Source organism: Neoarius graeffei, chromosome 4 (assembly GCF_027579695.1).
Source record: "Neoarius graeffei isolate fNeoGra1 chromosome 4, fNeoGra1.pri, whole genome shotgun sequence".
Classification (NCBI taxonomy): Eukaryota; Metazoa; Chordata; class Actinopteri; order Siluriformes; family Ariidae; genus Neoarius; species Neoarius graeffei.
Window position 1 is genome coordinate 64,388,226 of NC_083572.1, and position 19,610 is coordinate 64,407,835.

The window sequence follows — 19,610 nt, forward strand, 5'->3', positions numbered from 1 at the left end:
AAACTAATTAAGGACACAGGTGAAGATAATTAGGCAATTAACACAAACTCAAAACACAGGAACAGTGGCGGCCTCTAGAGGCCAAAATGAACACGACATGAAAAGGAAATAACAGCGGCCTCTAGAGGCCAAAACAGTCCTAGTCCTAACAAAACCATACTGGGTGCCCGTGATCTTCGGGCCCTTAGACGGCACTGCATCACATACAGGCATGCTTCTGTATTGGAAATCACAAAATGGGCTCAGGAATATTTCCAGAGAACATTATCAGTGAACACAATTCACCGTGCCATCCACCGTTGCCAGCTAAAACTCTATAGTTCAAAGAAGAAGCCGTATCTAAACATGATCCAGAAGCGCAGACGTCTTCTCTGGGCCAAGGCTCATTTAAAATGGACTGTGGCAAAGTGGAAAACTGTTCTGTGGTCAGACGAATCAAAATTTGAAGTTCTTTATGGAAATCAGGGACGCCGTGTCATTTGGACTAAAGAGGAGAAGGACGACCCAAGTTGTTATCAGCGCTCAGTTCAGAAGCCTGCATCTCTGATGCTATGGGGTTGCATTAGTGCGTGTGGCATGGGCAGCTTACACATCTGGAAAGACACCATCAATGCTGAAAGGTATATCCAGGTTCCAGAGCAACATATGCTCCCATCCAGACGACGTCTCAGGGTTTTTTCTAGAAAAATTTAGTATGAGGGCACTCACCATGGCGAGGGAGCGAAGCGGGGGGGGGGGGGGGGGGGGGGGGGGGGGGATGGTGCCAGTCCCCCCCCCACCCCCCCCCCCCCCCCCCCCCCCCGCCGTGCAAAGCCTTTGAAAAATGCTCCAATGGGACATTCTGAGGCTATCTGAGAGGGAAATTGTAACAAATTGTCTGTCAACGTTGAAAAAGAAAGAAGTAATCTTCTTCTGCCCCTGGACAGTCTTTGGCTTTCTTCCACTTCGTGCCGCGGGATGACATCTTTAAATGCCCAAGTGTCAACAAAAACAACTCGTGAACTACCTCTGTCAAAAGCTCCCGCGCCGGTGGGTGAAAGGTCATTCAGTCTCGAGAAATCTCGCTCTACAAGTCAGCTGACCTTGTATGTAACCCATGTCAAATCTTGCGAGAGCAGCCGCGACAAGTAAACAACTAAACAACATGGCGCCTCAGTCTGGAAAACGCCAATTCGGATGGTTTTTGCACCGTCTGGTGGTGTATCTACTATGATTGGAATATTTTTGGAGCAATTATAACGTATTTGATGATCAGACACATTGTCACGTAGTGTTGCTGGGATGTTTTCACGGAGTCGGTAAGGGGGCGCACGCCGAGAGTAAGAGGGCGCAGCGCCCCTGTTCCCCCGTTTAGACGAAAGCCTTCGTCTCTTTCAGGGAAGACCTTGCATTTTCCAACATGACAATGCCAAACCACATACTGCATCAATTACAGCATCATGGCTGCGTAGAAGAAGGGTCCGGGTACTGAACTGGCCAGCCTGCAGTCCAGATCTTTCACCCATAGAAAACATTTGGCGCATCATAAAACGGAAGACACGACAAAAAAGACCTAAGACAGTTGAGCAACTAGAATTCTACATTAGACAAGAATGGGTTAACATTCCTATCCCTAAACTTGAGCAACTTGTCTCCTCAGTCCCCAGACGTTTACAGACTGTTGTAAAGAGAAAAGGGGATGTCTCACAGTGGTAAACATGGCCTTGTCCCAACTTTTTTGAGATGTGTTGTTGTCGTGAAATTTAAAATCACTTAATTTTTATCTTTAAATGATACATTTTCTCAGTTTAAACATTTGATATGCCATCTATGTTCTATTCTGGATAAAATATGGAATTTTGAAACTTCCACGTCATTGTATTCCATTTTTCTTTACAATTTGTACTTTGTCCCAACGTTTTTGGAATCGGGGTTGTATTTTGCATCTTTCCTTTCCTTTCTCCTGTGTAGTTAGTGTTTTCCCAGTCTAACCAGCTCTTCTTTCTGCGATCTTCAGTTTATCCACACTCTGGAGAGCCAGAGGACGTTCTCTCCCAGAGACCGAGCCTACGTAGCCTCTCTGCTCACTGTAGCCCTACATGGCAAGCTGGAATACTTCACTGACATTCTGAAAACATTGCTTAATGACCTAGTGGAGCAATACGTCGCCAAGAACCCCAAACTCATGCTCCGAAGGTAAGTAAATGGGAGAGAGGAGCCAGTCAAAGACTGAAGATGTTTTATTCATTATTGATACATGATTTGCATTAGAGCATGCATATATTGTTTGGGGTTTTTTTTCCTTACAGAACCGAGACTGTTGTGGAGAAGCTCCTGACCAACTGGATGTCTATATGCCTTTATTCTTTCCTGAGGGTAAGGATCAAAATGAAGAATTTCTTAGGAGTTAAACTATATTTTAATTTGCGTTTTTTAAATAGTGAAAGCATAGTTTTTTAATTGCTTGATTAATATTTATTGCATCCAAAATTGTGCCTCTGTGAAAATTTTAAGATGTTAGATTGTGTAGAAGGCATGTGTAGCACTAGTGCTTAAAATAATCTTTTAATCTGTTGCTCATAAGGACTCGGCGGGGGAGTGTTTGTACATGCTTTTTAGAGCCATAAAGCACCAGGTGGATAAAGGGCCTGTGGACGCAGTGACCGGCAAAGCCAAATACACCCTCAATGATAGCCGGCTACTCCGAGAAGACCTGGAGTATCACACACTGGTTAGAATTCATGCCTTTTTTTTTTTTTTTAAATCTCTATCTGCTTCTTAGTCAAAACATAGTTTCATTTTATTTGGTAGAGTGTTGATGCTGTCTAATACAGCTGACCATTTATCTGTCCATCTATCTATCTATCATCCATCCATCCATCCATCCATCCATCCAGTGTTTTTTATCCCCCGCTGGCCGAAAGGCCCGAAGGAGAATATGTCATGGCAATGTCCGTCCGTCCGTCCCAGGAAGGGTGCTCACCTTCTGAAATCAATTCTTCTCACAATTTTTGGAGGAATTTCACAAAACTTGGCAGGATTCTTTGTTACATTTCGGTAATACGCATATTGTAATTTCGTTAATTTGGGTCACATTTTACCAGAGTTACAGCCCTTGATTAACAAAATTATACTTTGACAATTTCCTGAGAGTGTGTTTTCCTTCTGAAATCAACTCCTCTCACAATTATTGGAGGAATTTCACCAAACTTGGCAAAAGGCATTGTTATATGTCGGTAGTACGCATATTGTAATTTCATTCAGTTCAGTCGCATTGTACCAGAGTTACGGCTCTTGATTAACAACCTTGCACTTTGACAGTTTCATGAAGGTGAGCTTGCCTTCTGACATCAACTCCTCTCACAATTTTTGGACGAATTTCTCAAAGCTTGGCAAAAGGCCTTGTTATATGATGGTAATACGCACATTGCGATTTAATTTACTTTGTAAAAATTTTACCGGAGTTTTGACCCTTGATTAAATAACCTGTACTTTGACAGTTTCATGAGGGTGTATGTTCTTCTGAAATCAACTCCTCTCACAGTTTGTGGAGGAATTTCACCAAACTTGGCAAAAGGCTTTGTTATATGACAGTTATACGCATATTGAAATTTCGTTTAATTTGGGCAAATTTTACCAGAGTTATACCCTTGATTATTAACAAACTTGTACTTTGGCAATTTCATCAAGGCGTGCTTGCTTTCTGAAATCAACTTCCCTCACAATTTTTATCCCCCGCTGGCCAAAAGGCCCGAAGGGGGATTATGTTGTGGCGATGTCCGTCCATCCCAGGAAAGGTGCTCACCTTCTGAAATCAACTCCTCTCACAATTTTTTGAGGAATTTCACAAAACTTTTCAGGATTGTCTGTTATATGTTGGTAATACGCATATTGCAATTTCATAAAATTCAGGTGCATTTTGGCTGTTTGCCAAAGCTTCTCTTTTTAAATGTCCTTTTTCTGGCACACTTAAAAGAGAATGTTATATTTCGAGTTGAATTAAGCAATATCACACAAGAAAGCGTACGATTATACTGAATATCGGCTTGGCTATAGGTATGAGGCCACAGGCGGCATGGCGTGCCATAGCTAATCACAGCCATCCCAATATTTAAATAATCAGACAAGTTCAATATCATGCTAGCTGAATGGAATATATCTGCTATACCATGAAAAAAAGCCAGCCAGTATTATTATTATAATACATACACATTCCTTTCAGGTGTTCAACGCATCTTTCTCTTTCAAAATTCTCTCAAAATCTTCTGTATTTAACGAAGCAAGCCTGGCGGCCATGTTTGTTTACAAATTGTCACAGTCACTCGCTAGCGCGGAAATTTTACGTCTCCGACGTGTGACGCCATGTTGTCTTGACAACCATGCAATATCGTAAACCATATTCAACGCTCATTCTCCATTGGGTAGAGTGACGTAATACACATAGGATAAGCGATATGTGAACAATATTGCATGTTATCAAACCAAATGAATGGAAGCCGCTAGAAGGGAATAGATTGCATGTTTTTATTCCATCGAAAAAGTGTCCTGTATGTATAATAATCAGTATAACCGCACAATTATGAGTGCAATATTGCTGTTATAGAATAGTTCTATAAATAAGAACTAAACATTTCAACATGGGCGGCACGGTGGTGTAGTGGTTAGCGCTGTCGCCTCACAACAAGAAGGTCCGGGTTCGAGCCCCGTGGCTGGCGAGGGCCTTTCTGTGTGGAGTTTGCATGTTCTCCCCGTGTCCGCGTGGGTTTCCTCCGGGTGCTCCGGTTTCCCCCACAGTCCAAAGACATGCAGGTTAGGTTAACTGGTGACTCTAAATTGACCGTAGGTGTGAATGTGAGTGTGAATGGTTGTCTGTGTCTATGTGTCAGCCCTGTGATGACCTGGCGACTTGTCCAGGGTGTACCCCGCCTTTCGCCCGTAGTCAGCTGGGATAGGCTCCAGCTTGCCTGCCACCCTGTAGAACAGGATAAAGTGGCTACAGATAATGAGATGAGATGAGACATTTCAACATAGTATGACCAAATATTTTGTTTATTTTTGCTTTATAACTGGAAATAGATCCTGAAAAAGCCACACTTTACTAGCCCGTAGGGTAGCCTGTTAGCTATCACACATTAATTTGTACATTCCCGTTAAAGGTGCATCTGGTGAAATTTGCTTCTCTTCTTCCTTTTCACCTTCATCAGACAATGTGTTAATCATTTGCCGTGCTTGCTGATGATGTCGCTAACTCTAGTAACAGTTTTAATCAGCTATTGCTAGAGTTGGAATTTTGCACAGTGAACACAGACAAGTGGAGTGATACGAAGAGTGAAGCGTCACAGTGCAGTTATACTACCATTCTATAAAGTTTCATATTTGTTGTATTTATTTATCCACAGCAATGTTTTCTTCTCATTATTTAGCTTTATCATTCCATACCTGTGACGATTAGGCTGAACCCCAAATGACTACCGCCTTTCTCTTTGTTTGTGCCCTACATCTATAATATAATAATGCTGTACACCGCTACCTAGTGCCCTACATGCACATTCTAGAATACCAATAGAGATTCAGCCTTGCTTTGGTTGTATTTTAACATCGTCTGATAAACTCCTCTGTATTTTCATTAAAGTATTGTGTAACTTGACTGTGTTTAGATACATACAGGTGGCATGGTGGTGTAGTGGTTAGCACTGTCACCTCACAGCAAGAAGGTTCTAGGTTTGAGCCCAGCGGCCGACGGGGGCCTTTCTGTGCGGAGTTTGCATGTTCTCCCCGTGTCTGCGTGGGTTTCCTCCGGGTGCTCCGGTTTCCCCCACAGTCCAAAGACATGCAGGTTAGGTTAACTGGTGACTCTAAATTGAGCGTAGGTGTGAATGTGAGTGTGAATGGTTGTCTGTGTCTATGTGTCAGCCCTGTGATGACCTGGCGACTTGTCCAGGGTGTACCCCGCCTTTCGCCCGTAGTCAGCTGGGATAGGATCCAGCTTGTCCGCGACCCTGCACAGGATAAGCGGTTACGGATAGTGGATGGATATATACGCAGCTGTTAAGTGAAAGTTACTCTGCATTCTTCCTTTTGGCCAGTGTTTCACTCTTAATGGTTTCCCCTGTGATAGAGATATCCATCAGTGCTATACATTTAAACTAAAAAGGTGATCTGCATAGATTAATTTCAGAATCATTGTTTTAATTTCAAGTAGCACTTCACTACTATTGCTCATCACTAGTCACCATGCAATAACCTTCTATGGTACCTTCAGATGGTTGGAAACCAACACATGCAGCTGGCCAGAATATGATTAGTCTTGGTTCAGGTTATTTTTTTTGGCAAGCTGTGCTGTAAACGCACTGTTAGTGACTGTTTATAATCCCCTGAGTTGTGTTTAAGGTCAGTGGAGAGTAAATTTGAAGTTATTGTAGATCGAATGAAACCTCACCAACCACAGACCCTTGGGTTTTTTTGGTTGTTTTTTTTTCCTTCTTTTTCTAGACTCTGAACGTGCTGATGCAGGGAGTAGGAATGAATGAGACTCAGCCAGTAGCAGCGAAAGTATTAGACTGTGACACTATAACCCAAGTCAAGGAGAAGATTCTAGACCAGGTCTATAAGGGAACCTCGTACTCCCATAGACCGCACACAGATTCATTGGACTTGGGTAAGAACAGTCTTTCTTTGCTCTATATTTAACGTGAATATTACACACGTTCCTAAATGTATATATTTAAACTCAGCCTGTCTTGTTTATTTCCTCCTTTTCCTTCTGAAACATTCTGTAACTGTTTTTATTCTATCCACATTCACTGGATATGAGCAATCGCATGCTCTGATTGGCTACTCTACTACTAGGCTATCAGCTCACATACCGTGAGTACAGAAAAACAAAATGGCGGAGCATGTTGTTGAACTAACCAAGGACGAAATAAAAACTCTACTCGAAAACAAAACCCCAAAAAATAGAAATCAAAGTCCTTCCCATGCCATGTGGCCGTGCCAATCTCCGTTTCCATAACCCTCGGCCTCTCGCCTATTACATAGCTAGGGTTACAGTGGGGGGCTAGTCCTCTGGTAACCGCAAGAGTTTGACTCCCCACTCGCATCAGTATTACAGCGTGCCTTGCCAGACGGCAGTAGGTACCATTTTTATGCTGGTCTTTGGTATGACCCGACCATGAGTAGAAGTCATGATCTCCCGATCGAGAGGCGGACACACTAACCACTCGGCCAACTCACGGTTGCAAAAAATAAAATAAAATAAAGCAACAAAATATGGAATGACAGTATTTGATGGTAAGAACATATCTTTTTTTATTTTTCAAGAATTATTATAGTATTTTTCACAAATTGCTACTGTCATTTTGCCGGTTTGTTTACATTCTAAGCGGAAATGATTTTGTCAGACGTTTTGTATAAAGTTTTTATTTATCGAATTTGCAAAAAATAAAAATGCTCTGTTTTTCAAAATCCAGTGAATGTGGATAGAATAAAACAGTTATTCCACTCAATCTCATCGTACATGGCTTATAGCCGACTCAGCGCTATGCGCCTCGTCAGCGATCAGCTCATGTACGACTCGATTTCGTGGAATAACTGTTTGTATTTATGGTGGTGGATGTGTTCGCAGAATGGCGTTCAGGCGTCGCAGGTCACCTCATTCTCTCAGATGAAGATCTAACATCTGTAGCGCAGGGCAACTGGAAACGCCTTAATACGCTTCAGCATTACAAGGTGCACACAGTTTCATTACACTATACACTAGTACCGCTACCAAATTTATTTACCAAGCTTTTTTTTTTCTCTAACAAACTTTTTTTAATCTCTCACTTCTCAGGTTCCTGATGGAGCTACAGTCGCTCTGGTGCCACGACATAGCAAACACATCCACCATGACAACCATGACTATGTGGCAGGAGAGAGTGAGTACATACAACAGCACCTCTCGAGACCTTAAATTTTGAACCTATGCTGACATTATGTAGTGACGGCATGACAGGAAACCAACCATTTTCTTCATGAATACATGTTTCCGAGCTGCAGTTCTTCTGTCTTCAGTAAATGACAAGGCAAGAATGGAGCAGTTGAATAGAAATGTTCTCAGTTTCGTGCAAATTGAACTTTGGCTGTAAATTCCCTGGACCACAAAGTGTGGGTTATTTCACACTTGTGTTTGATCCATATGTATTTCAGCACAGTTTGTCTTGGCTTTAATAGTACAGTCACTTACAACTACCATTTTGGCTCTGGTTCCAGTGTGGATAAAGTGCAGCAATAAGCAGAAGTAACCACTGTTCCTAAAATAATAAAATGATGCCTTGTATTTTTAGGGATGTTTTCCTCCAATGTATAATTTTAAATGAGCTCAGCATGCCTTAGCTTAGTAGGTCAGCTTCTCACACACATTCGAGTCTGGGTGGGAGATTTCTCATGTATGTTTCGCTCCTCAGAGACGCCCATGCTAGAGGATGCAGATGAGGGTGGAGTCAGACTGTGGCATCTTGTAAAGGCCAGTGAGGAACCTGAACTGCCCAAACACAGAAGAGGCAGTTTGAGAGAAAGAGAGAGGGCCAAGGCCATACCGGAGATCTACCTCACACGACTGCTCTCCATGAAGGTATGGTACACTTTCACCTACTGAAATACTCCATGATCGTGGAGCTCGGTGTGTCTGAGACAGTGTCGGGAGACAGTAGCTGCTACACTGTGCGTAACTAATGCCGTCACCTGCTGTCTGTAGGGCACGCTGCAGAAGTTTGTTGATGATCTGTTCACCGTGATTCTGAGCACAAGTCGGCCCGTTCCTCTCGCTGTGAAATACTTCTTTGACCTGCTGGATGATCAGGCAACTAATCACGGCATCTCGGACCCAGAAACAATCCATATTTGGAAAACCAACAGGTACTAAGTCCTTGACGTCACAGCATGGAAATCAAAATGTTTTGCTAGAATAGATGTGTATGGAGTGATGGGGAAATTAAAAGGGAAGTTTGGAAGACTATTAGGAGTTACAGTAATACTGTAGATGAACTGTAACCTCCATCTCTTGCAGAGGTGGACAAAGTACCCAACTTCATTACTTAAGTCAAAGTACAGATCCCGCTGGTCAAATGTTACTCCAATACAAGTGAAAGTTGTCCAGTCAAATTTTTACTGAAGTTAAAGTACTGAAGTACTTGCTTTTAAAAATACTTAAGTATTAAAAGTACATTTTCTGTCAACGCATCGTTGTATTATTGCCACAACGCTTACAAAACCTAACGCCGTTACCAAAGACAGAAATGTGAATTCACAAAATGAGCACATGCTGTGCCATCATGGTGGTTTAACGTTAAGCTCACTAGTCAGTGAAGCTCCACCTGACATGCTTGCAAACTCTTTTCAAACTCGAAATCATATTGGGTAGCTAACGCTACTAGAAAAGAAAGATTTCTACATTGTTTATTTGGCAAGATTATGCTAAACCATATTTCTGAAAGGACTTCAGATAAGTTAGCATTACTCATGTTAGCGTAACTCTGTTTGTACATGCTAACTAACAGTGTCCAAGTTAACTAGCTATGTGTTAATGTTAGCTGTGGACAAGGCTACGGCAACTTGGCGGGCAAATCCATACAAAGTCATTTGACTAATCAGACTACATAGCTATTGCAACGTTATCGCTAGCTCTAAAAGCACAGACAACTTCATTGCAAGATTTCTCTTGGAATAAAACGTTTACACACCTCAATATGCTTCCGCGGGTTGGACGGCGAGTTTTTGTAGGCCGTGATGTGGTTCATTTTAGGCAAACAAAGCAAACATTTAAAACTAAATGAATCTTTAATCCTTTCAGAAAACTGAAACTGAAACATGGGTTCTAGCTATAGCCCTGGATGCGTGCGTTCCCCAGAAGAACCGCCTCCTTCCATTCTGCCATCAACTGATCGTGTTAAATAATGCTGCTGAGAAATCATTGATCTTGATTTTATCCAGTCTATGGATGTGACGTGACCCTAGTGATTTACTGATAGACTGTCTCAGTGTCACCTGCGAAAAAAACCAGTCACGTTTTAGAAAAGAAAACAAAAAACATCCACTTTTAAAGCCACTACATAGTTACAAGTAACGAGGACCTTGACAGAAATGTAGTGGAGTGAAAAGTACGATATTTGCCTTTCAAATGTACTGAAATTAAAGTCATAAGTTTCCAAAAAAAAAATACTCAAGTAAAGTACAGATACTCAAAAAGTGTACTTAAGTACAGTACTCAAGTAAATATACTTCGTTATTGTCCACCTCTGCTCTCTTGTCATTTTTCTTCACTTCAGTAGATATAAATGCCAGCAATTTTTACAAGCTTTTAAAAACTGTTATCTAAATCACACTAGAGATGCATGTGCATTCTTGCGGTTATAGGTCTATGGCTCCAACTAACACAGACTACTTACATTATACTGACATTGCAAATAGCAGGTTACTCTGCCTTATGAAGTAGCAAATGCTGGAGTACTGATTTAACATACAGGTTACTTCCCGTAGTATGGAACTGTTGGATGGCACGGTGGTGCAGTGGTTAGCACTGTCACCTCACAGCAAGAAGGTTCTGGATTCGAGCCTCACGGCCTACGAGGAGCCTTCCTGTGTGGAGTTTGCATGTTCTCCCCGTGTCTGTGTAGGTTTCCTCTGGGTGCTCCGGTTTCCCCCACAGTCCAAAGACATGCAGTTGTCTTTGGACTGTGTCTCTAAATTGTCCGTTGATGAAACTTGGAGAGGGATGGACTCCGTCAAGTTTAAATGCCCTAGACACACCAACGATGGACTGTTAAGATGTCATCAGTGGTGCCCTTGCTGGCTATGGGGGAAAAGAAGAAGAAGTATGGAAATGTTAATTAGGACATTTTAGATAACCTAATATGGTGACTGGAAAGAGCTGCGAGAAAAAGACAAAACTGTATATACTTAGGCTACATCCACACGACAACGGCAACGAGATTTTTTTTTTAAATATCGCGTCCACATGGGCAACGGATCAGTAAAATATCAGGTTCATATGGCAACGCAACGCTTGCTGAAAACGATGCAATACACATGCCACACCTCTACGTGCGCTGTAAGACAGTCCCATCGGAGACACCAGAACAATAGAAGAAGTAGTAGACGCATGCGCATAAACCCCTTCTTCTGTAGCATCAGCCACATAAAGTTTTGATTATTAATCAGTAGCGTAAAACGAAAGACGCGGAAAGAGGAATGAATGGGGGTAGATGGAAGCCGGTACGCCAACATTCTGATATCCTCCAGAATTCTTTAATGGTCCGGAATAAATTGAATGCTACACGTTGATGGATTACTTTGTTCTTCTATGCCCTTTTTGAGGAATGTATTGTCGGACTTAAACCAACATCTGAAGAGGTGAGATCGCTCTTTTTTTTTCCTGTGTTTGCTGGCGGGATTGTTTTTGTTTTTTGAAAGCGCACGGGCGGTGCGCGGTTTGGTACTGCTTCCGCAGTGTTTGGACTAAAGACTCTGCCCTAAGGGCTATTCTCTCTCTCTCTCTCTCACTCTCTCTCTCTCACTTTGCACCATTACACAATAAATATTCACAGTGAAAATATTTTGTAAGCGCATTTCATGAACCAAGTTATAGGATTTGTTGACAACTCGCATCGAGTTCGTTACACTTCTACCCAGCATGAAGCACTGACAGTCATGTGGTTGTGACGTCATCGTAAACAAATCCGTTCTACTCATCCAGACGACTTCGCAACGGCGCCGTTGCCAGATTTTTCCACTCTGGAACCCGTTCTCAAAAGATTTCGTTTTGGGGCACCCAAAACACCGGTGCCGTGTGGATGCCAGGCCGAAACGATAAACAATTTTATCAGATTCACCTGAATCCGTTGCCGTGTGGACAGGGCCTTAGTGAAGTTGTTTTTTTTTTTTTTTAACTCCTTCAGATGATCAAAGCATATTTTTGCAGACTGCTTTAAAAACCGAGGCCACTACTATTACAAACACTTGATTAGCTTGCGGTTTTATAACCATAAATAATAAATCAACATTTTCCTGTTCATGTTTGGAACAGCTACAGGTTAGAGGTGAGCAGTGAGACTGGGATCAGGAGTGGGATTTTGCTACTCTCAAAGAGAGAACGTGCATACCCAATACCTTTCATTAAAGCTAAAATCTTGGTGCAGACAGTTGGATAACTGTGGGATGTGGCAGAAAATGGATAAAAACTCCAATCCTGCAGAGAGGTCTATTAGAGATGACAAAAAGACTGATGCGATAGTAACAGCGTTGTGTTCTCTACCTGCTCCAGTCTGCCTCTGCGATTCTGGATCAACATTGTGAAGAACCCTCAGTTCATCTTTGACGTGCAGGCATCCGACAACGTGGACGCTGTCCTGTCGGTCATCGCTCAGACCTTCATGGATTCCTGCACCATTGCTGAGCACAAACTGGGCAGGGTGAGACAAGAATATACAGTCGATTCCACAATTATTAGTACCCTAGATAAAGATGGGTAAATGCTTATCTCTCTCTCTCTCTCTGTGTGTGTGTGTGTGTGTGTGTGTGTGTATATATATATATATATATATATATATATATATATATATATATATATATATACACTACCATTCAAAAGTTTGGGGTCACCCAGACAATTTTGTGTTTTCCATGAAAAGTCACACTTTTATTGACCACCATAAGTTGTAAAAATGACAGGCAGGTTAGGCTAGAATAGTCATTTACCACATTAGCAATGTATAGAGTGGATTTCTGATTAGTTTAAAGTGATCTTCATTGAAAAGAACAGTGCTTTTCTTTCAAAAATAAGGACATTTCAAAGTGACCCCAAACTTTTGAACGGTAGTCTCATTCATCTCATTATCTCTAGCCGCTTTATCCTTCTACAGGGTCGCAGGCAAGCTGGAGCCTATCCCAGCTGACTACGGGCGAAAGGCGGGGTACACCCTGGACAAGTCGCCAGGTCATCACAGGGCTGACACATAGACACAGACAACCATTCACACTCACATTCACACCTACGGTCAATTTAGAGTCACCAGTTAACCTAACCTGCATGTCTTTGGACTGTGGGGGAAACCGGAGCACCCGGAGGAAACCCACGCGGACACGGGGAGAACATGCAAACTCCACACAGAAAGGCCCTCGCCGGCCCCGGGGCTCGAACCCGGACCTTCTTGCTGTGAGGCGACAGCGCTAACCACTACACCACCGTGCCGCCCCATATATATATATATATGTATAACTATATATATATATATAGTTAATTAGCTTAATTTCATGCTGAAACTATGAGAGAAATAACTTGAGTCAAACCTTATCAGTTTTTTTCTTACCATAGCCACATGTATCAGTTATTGGCACTCTTGCATTTACAGCCTTCTTTTGCCAACCTAATAGCACCGAGTCTTCTCCTATAATTCTTGAAGAAATTGGAGAATACAAAAAGGGTGTGTGTGTGACCACTCCTCAGTACAGGATCTCTTCAGGTCCTCCCCTGTGGACTCCTCTGCAGTGCAGCCCACAAGTACAGTATATTTAAGCCCAACCATCTTCGCCAAGGGCAGTGTAGTGGTCAGCACTGTCGCATCACAGCAAGAAGGTTCTGGGTTCGAACCCAGCGGCTGATGAGGGCCTTTTTGTGTGGAGTTTGCATGTTCTCCCTGTGTCTGCGTAGGTTTCCTCCCACAGTCCAAGGATATGCAGGTTAGGTTAATTGGTGGCTCTAAATTGACCGTGAGTGTGAATGGTTGTTTGTGTCTGTATGTGTGTGTCAGCCCTGCAATGAGCTGGCGACTTGTCCAGGGTGTACCCTGCCTCTCGCTCATGGTCAGCTGGGATAGGCTCCAGCTTGCCCCCTGCGACCCTGCACCGGATAAGCGGTTTCAGATAAAACAAACAAACATCTTCTCCAACCATAATCCTTGGAAAAATGTTTCTCTCTCTAACCATCCCCCTGTAATACCCAGTGGCAAAATCCACTTGCATCCTTTTCCAGGCAGGTGCATTACACTTGTCCTTCTCAATTATTGCACAAATAGATATGGGCATTGTTTACACCCATTGCCTGTTTTATGAAGGTGTTGCTTCATTTTATTTATTTATTTATTTATTTGTTTGTTTGTTTCCATGTTGTTGAATGTGAATTTGACCTCCATCACTTCATTTTTATACCTCAGTGAACCAGGACATAACTGCTCACCACTTAAGAGTTCATAAACATTCTGGTGAATTAAAAAAAACAAAATATAAAGTCAAGTCAAAGTCCCCTCCACATCAGGATCTGGTCTTCCCAGGTAATCTCCTGTCCCAGTACTAACCAGCTCTTTAAGGCGTACTGTATGGGTGCAGCGTCGATCTCCGTTTCTGTAGCCCTCAGCTTCTTGCCTATACAGCTAGGGTTACAGTGGGGGGCTAGTCCTCTGGTAACCACGAGAGTTTGACTTCCCTACTCGCATCTGTATTGCAGTGTGCCTTACCAGATGGCAGTACTGGTAGGTACTATTTTTATGATGGTCTTTGGTATGACCCGACCGCAAGTAGAACTCGCAATCTCCCGGTCGAGAAGCGGACACGCTAACCACTAGGCCAGCTCGCGGTTCAAAATATAAAGGGGAACATGCAAAGAATGCCAGTAATTGTAAAACGGCTTTGTTTTTTAAATACTTCTAATTTTCTTCGGGGCGGCACGGTGGTGTAGTGGTTAGCGCTGTCGCCTCACAGCAAGAAGGTCCGGGTTCGAGCCCTGTGGCTGACGAGGGCCTTTCTGTGCGGAGTTTGCATGTTCTCCCCGTGTCCGCGTGGGTTTCCTCCGGGTGCTCCGGTTTCCCCCACAGTCCAAAGACATGCAGGTTAGGTTAACTGGTGACTCTAAATTGACCGTAGGTGTGAATGTGAGTGTGAATGGTTGTCTGTGTCTATGTGTCAGCCCTGTGATGACCTGGTGACTTGTCCAGGGTGTACCCTGCCTTTCGCCCATAGTCAGCTGGGATAGGCTCCAGCTTGCCTGCGACCCTGTAGAACAGGATAAAGCGGCTAGAGATAATGAGATGAATTTTCTTCGGATAAATGAGCTGCTCTTAAATTTTTCATATTTTTAATGTGAAATTAAACTAATATACCACAAAGACTTTTTTTTTTACACATCAACCTTTGTTTTTCTTTTCATTTTACATCTTGTCCTTCTCTTCTTCAGGATTCCCCCATCAACAAGCTGCTGTATGCCAGAGACATCCCTCGTTATAAGCAGATGGTGGAGAAGTATGATGAACAAACTTGTTTTTTGTTGTTGGTTTTTTTGCATGTCCTTCAGAATATTGAAATATTTGATTTTGAAGCAGGCACTTGACTTAAAATCCTGAACCGACATGAATTGTTGTTTGAGTCAGCATTTACTTTATAATTCAATTTGTCCAAATATCTTAGGTACTACGCTGACATCAGACAAACCATCCCCGCTAGTGATCAGGAGATGAACTCTGCCTTAGCTGAGCTCTCCAGGGTAAATGAAATCCTTTAAATCATCAACCTTCATTTCATTCATCTTAATCAGAGGAGTCCTGATTCCTGCAGTGTATTTAAAGACATTTTCCTGACTTCCCTGTCCTTCTGCCTAGAATTACACCGGAGAGCTGAATTACCTAGTGGCCCTGCATGAGCTGTACAAGTATATCAACAAATATTATGACCAGGTATGTATGAATAATAATATTAGGCATGGACATTAGATGAAGTGGCGAGAAAGAAACTTTAGGCCCTGGTCACGCTACAGCTCGCGATGGGTTTGTGAATACTTGGCGATGAAAAATCGTTCGCATCGCCACCAATCGTATGGTGCAAAGCGAATGTTCTCCAAGCTTCGCGAGTTGTTTTTTTGCTATGTCTCTGCCTTGTGAGTGGCCAAAAACATCACGAAAAATTTCATTGCATGCATTGAAATTTGGTGGCTATGTTTTCGCCGGCAAACTAAGCAGCGAATACTCACAGATGGGTTTGGGAATACTTCCCGATGCTTGAGGAACCTTCGCTAAGCCTCTTGAGATCTGTTTTTCTTGAATCCATGTCCCTGATGCTCGCAGGAGCCTCATCAACACAGCGGCTCGGCATAACCTAACCTTCGCCGAGACTTGAAGAGTGGATTTACATTTGGAGATCCTTCGGAGCACGTTGTGCAGGTGCTTGGAACCTAGTCATTATGGGAAACACCTGATGGTGACTTGAGCGCAATCAGCACGCGCGTATAAGGACGCTGTTTTTTAGACTTTGCAAAATATTCTGTCAAGTATGCGGCGGTAGACAGATGTAAGTGCAGGAAAAGTGTTTATTAGCAGGCGTGATATTTACAAAAATGAAACGTGAGGCAAGGTCCGAGTAACAAAACACAAACAAAACCAAAAGCAAAGCAGAATCTTAAATAAACGTGACAGTGGCAACGATTATACGTCACAAAAGCCCTATCAAAACAGGGTCCTTATATGTACATGCTGATCGTGGTTGCCCGAGCGTGTGAAGGCATGACAGTCAATGTCATGCCGTGTGTCCACAAATTTTAGCTCGCCTATATATCGCCATGTATCATCACCAAAACGCCTCATTTTCATCAATCACCCATCGCAAAGCATCGTGAGCTGTAGTGTGACCGTAGCTTTAATTAACATGCGTACTCTGTGCATTTCAGATCATCACTGCCTTAGAAGAGGACACCACAGCTCAGAAGATGCAGCTTGGTTATCGACTTCAACAGATCGCAGCCGCGGTGGAAAACAAAGTGACAGACTTGTAATTAAGAGGTCATGATGAGTTGATTGATAGGAGGGAAAAGAAATAAGGAGAAGGTGAATGACATGGGTTGCACTGAAGAATGGACCTACTGTATGTAGTTACTGCAGAGAGTTGTGTAGAAGCAGCAAGTGAGAACCACAGCACTGTGGCTGTTGACTTCAGCGACGGAGTAAACACACTGCCACTTTACATAGGAAACGAGGACTCTGTGTGTGATAAGACTACATAGTTTGTGTCATTATTTGAGAGATTAGTGAATCGGAGGCTCTTCGGCATCCTCACAATGAGGTTCAGGAGGCAGATCTCTGACGGTCCTTCAGGAGAAAACGAGGAGGGCGTGGACCGCTTTGGTGGGACATGAGTGAAGTCACTGCAACAGGAACAGCCGCGTTGTCCGTCTCCTCCGCTACTCGATCAGGTGACTACTGCAAGTTTCCCAACACAAAGAGCGATTGTGGTCTCGCCAGTTCCAGCCGCTTACACCATTCAAAGTCAGTCCTGCAAGTTAATGCAGTTTTGTTCCACGTAGGCAGATATATACTGAGGAGGAACACGATACCTGTCGAATTAGAGACAAGTAAGGCTTTAAAAAGCCTGAAAATGACTTCTACAGGTCAAAAACTAAATCTGTGCCTCACAGAACATTTTCTTCTTCCTGCCGTTCTCTACCTCCTCGTGTGTTTCTCTTTCCGATTCTCTCGACGTCTTTCGTTCTGTGCGTGTTGCCAATATCCAGACTGCACCCTTCCATGCAGCAGTTACTGTGTGTACTAATATAATGAAGTGAGGGTTTTGTCTATGGTCATTGTATTTCTCCTGCCTGTTGGGAGCGAAAGACAAAATTTTCATGGTGTAAAACATCAATGCGGAATCTTGTCATTTTAGATTATTATTTATTTAACGTGTAACATGCGTCTTCTGTTTCTTCCACAACTGTATATATCATCCGTCCAGGTCATTAAAAGGCGCTCTGATACTAAAGGAAAAATGCAGTACAGGCAAAAGCTGTCAGTCATCTCTAATCGAGCACTCGGACACATTTCAACATTTTGTTTTAATGTATTTTCCATGTATGGCACTAAAGAAATAGCTGGTGATCGCACCACGTTTCACCCCACCCACCACCACATTTTAATTCATTTATTATTGTTTCTCGTACTTTTTTCATTGTATAAGAATCACTGGAAGGGCAGTATGCAGGAACACGACGCTGTAAACGTGTAAGGTGTAATGACTGAAGTATGCTCTGTTTTTGGACATTGTCGGTTCTGCTCTAACATTCCTTTTATGTGGTATGAGAGAAGCTGATCTCCAAATAATTAGCCTTTTAAAAGTATTTTTGCTTGTGTGGGTGTGTGTGTGACATGTTCGATTCATACTTAAGTATAGATTTAATATTTTGTTTTGCTGCATCGCTTCACATGCACACTAGATAGAACATGTTCAGTTTATGGAGCCGAGTTTTTGGTAACCTTCAGCTTATCATTTTCAGCAAGCGCATTGATCACTAGCCATTTTAATTTTAGTGGAGGTTTTTTTTTTTTTTTTTAACAAAAGCTGATTAGCATCCATCCTGAAACAGATGCATAGAAAGGGAGAGAAAACTTCAGGAACACAGTTGATTTAAAAAGAGGCTAATATGCAGAAATCTGGAACTAATGATACATAAATGGTTCAATGGTCCATTAAATGTAAGATACATGGACCACACATGTAATTAGTGGTGTGATGTAACGTGCAGAAGTTTCAGAAGGAAGTATAAAGCTGTAACTATCATTAGGTTCTGTAAATTATGTGTAGACTAGAGCAGGCTCTGTACGTTTTACAATATGTTGTTAATATCATCGTATGTAATGATTGTCTTTCGGCTGTAGCTTCTTACCAACAGTATGTGAAAAATTTTACAAATTATATGGAGATTTAATAAAATATTCTAAATGAAGTTGACTGAATTTCTAATCTGAAACATGAATTCAAATACTGTAGTTCTTTCGAGGTGTAACTTCATCTCATCTCATCTCATTATCTCTAGCCGCTTTATCCTGTTCTACAGGGTCGCAGGCAAGCTGGAGCCTATCCCAGCTGACTACGGGCGAAAGGCGGGGTACACCCTGGACAAGTCGCCAGGTCATCACAGGGCTGACACATAGACACAGACAACCATTCACACTCACATTCACACCTACGGTCAATTTAGAGCCACCAGTTAACCTAACCTGCATGTCTTTGGACTGTGGGGGAAACCGGAGCACCCGGAGGAAACCCACGCAGACACAGGGAGAACATGCAAACTCCGCACAGAAAGGCCCTCGCCGGCCACGGGGCTCGAACCCGGACCTTCTTGCTGTGAGACGACAGCGCTCACCACTACACCACCGTGCCGCCCGAGGTGTAACTTCTCTAGACTAAACATTACAATATTTATATAACACTTCAGTTTTTACGGCTGGTTCCCTTTTCTGCAGCTATACGTCATACTTTTGTAAAATATGGAAATCTCCTCGAATTACAATCATCCACTTCTGTGGGAAGCAGCTCATTATGGCTCCTCAACTAATCTTTTGTGTTGAGTGTTTAATTCATTTTATTTCCATCATAGGAGATGATTTTACATGCAAGAAGCTGAGAGTTAAGTTAGAAACCTGCATCCAGATGTTCTGTGAAAGGTGGGAAAGTGATCACTTTTGAGTCAGTTGAGGGGAAAAATGCTTCAAAATAATGTTCCCGAGCTCTGTGTGTTCGCACAAGTTGTCCTTCCTATCAAGACATCCAAAATATACAACGTACGGCCAAAAATATGTAGACAATTGGCCATCACGCACATGTGCTTGTTGAACATCCCA

At 42.6% G+C, this 19,610-nt stretch overlaps 1 protein-coding gene across 3 annotated transcripts in view; it reads left to right on the top strand.

The window, feature by feature from the left end:
• The window catches only part of plxnb1b (plexin b1b), a 249,472-nt gene extending 230,763 nt beyond the window's left edge, over nt 1-18,709 (top strand). For all 3 annotated transcript variants that reach the window (XM_060919473.1, XM_060919475.1, XM_060919474.1), the window contains 13 exons: nt 1,997-2,175; nt 2,289-2,355; nt 2,564-2,710; nt 6,472-6,637; nt 7,604-7,707; nt 7,811-7,895; nt 8,424-8,590; nt 8,714-8,874; nt 12,278-12,425; nt 15,182-15,246; nt 15,412-15,487; nt 15,603-15,677; nt 16,664-18,709. In XM_060919473.1, the coding sequence (XP_060775456.1) occupies nt 1,997-2,175; nt 2,289-2,355; nt 2,564-2,710; nt 6,472-6,637; nt 7,604-7,707; nt 7,811-7,895; nt 8,424-8,590; nt 8,714-8,874; nt 12,278-12,425; nt 15,182-15,246; nt 15,412-15,487; nt 15,603-15,677; nt 16,664-16,768 (1,545 nt within the window). In that variant the 3' untranslated portion in view covers nt 16,769-18,709. The remainder of the gene's footprint in view (nt 1-1,996; nt 2,176-2,288; nt 2,356-2,563; nt 2,711-6,471; nt 6,638-7,603; nt 7,708-7,810; nt 7,896-8,423; nt 8,591-8,713; nt 8,875-12,277; nt 12,426-15,181; nt 15,247-15,411; nt 15,488-15,602; nt 15,678-16,663) is intronic.
• Nucleotides 18,710-19,610: the final 901 nt, after the last annotated feature.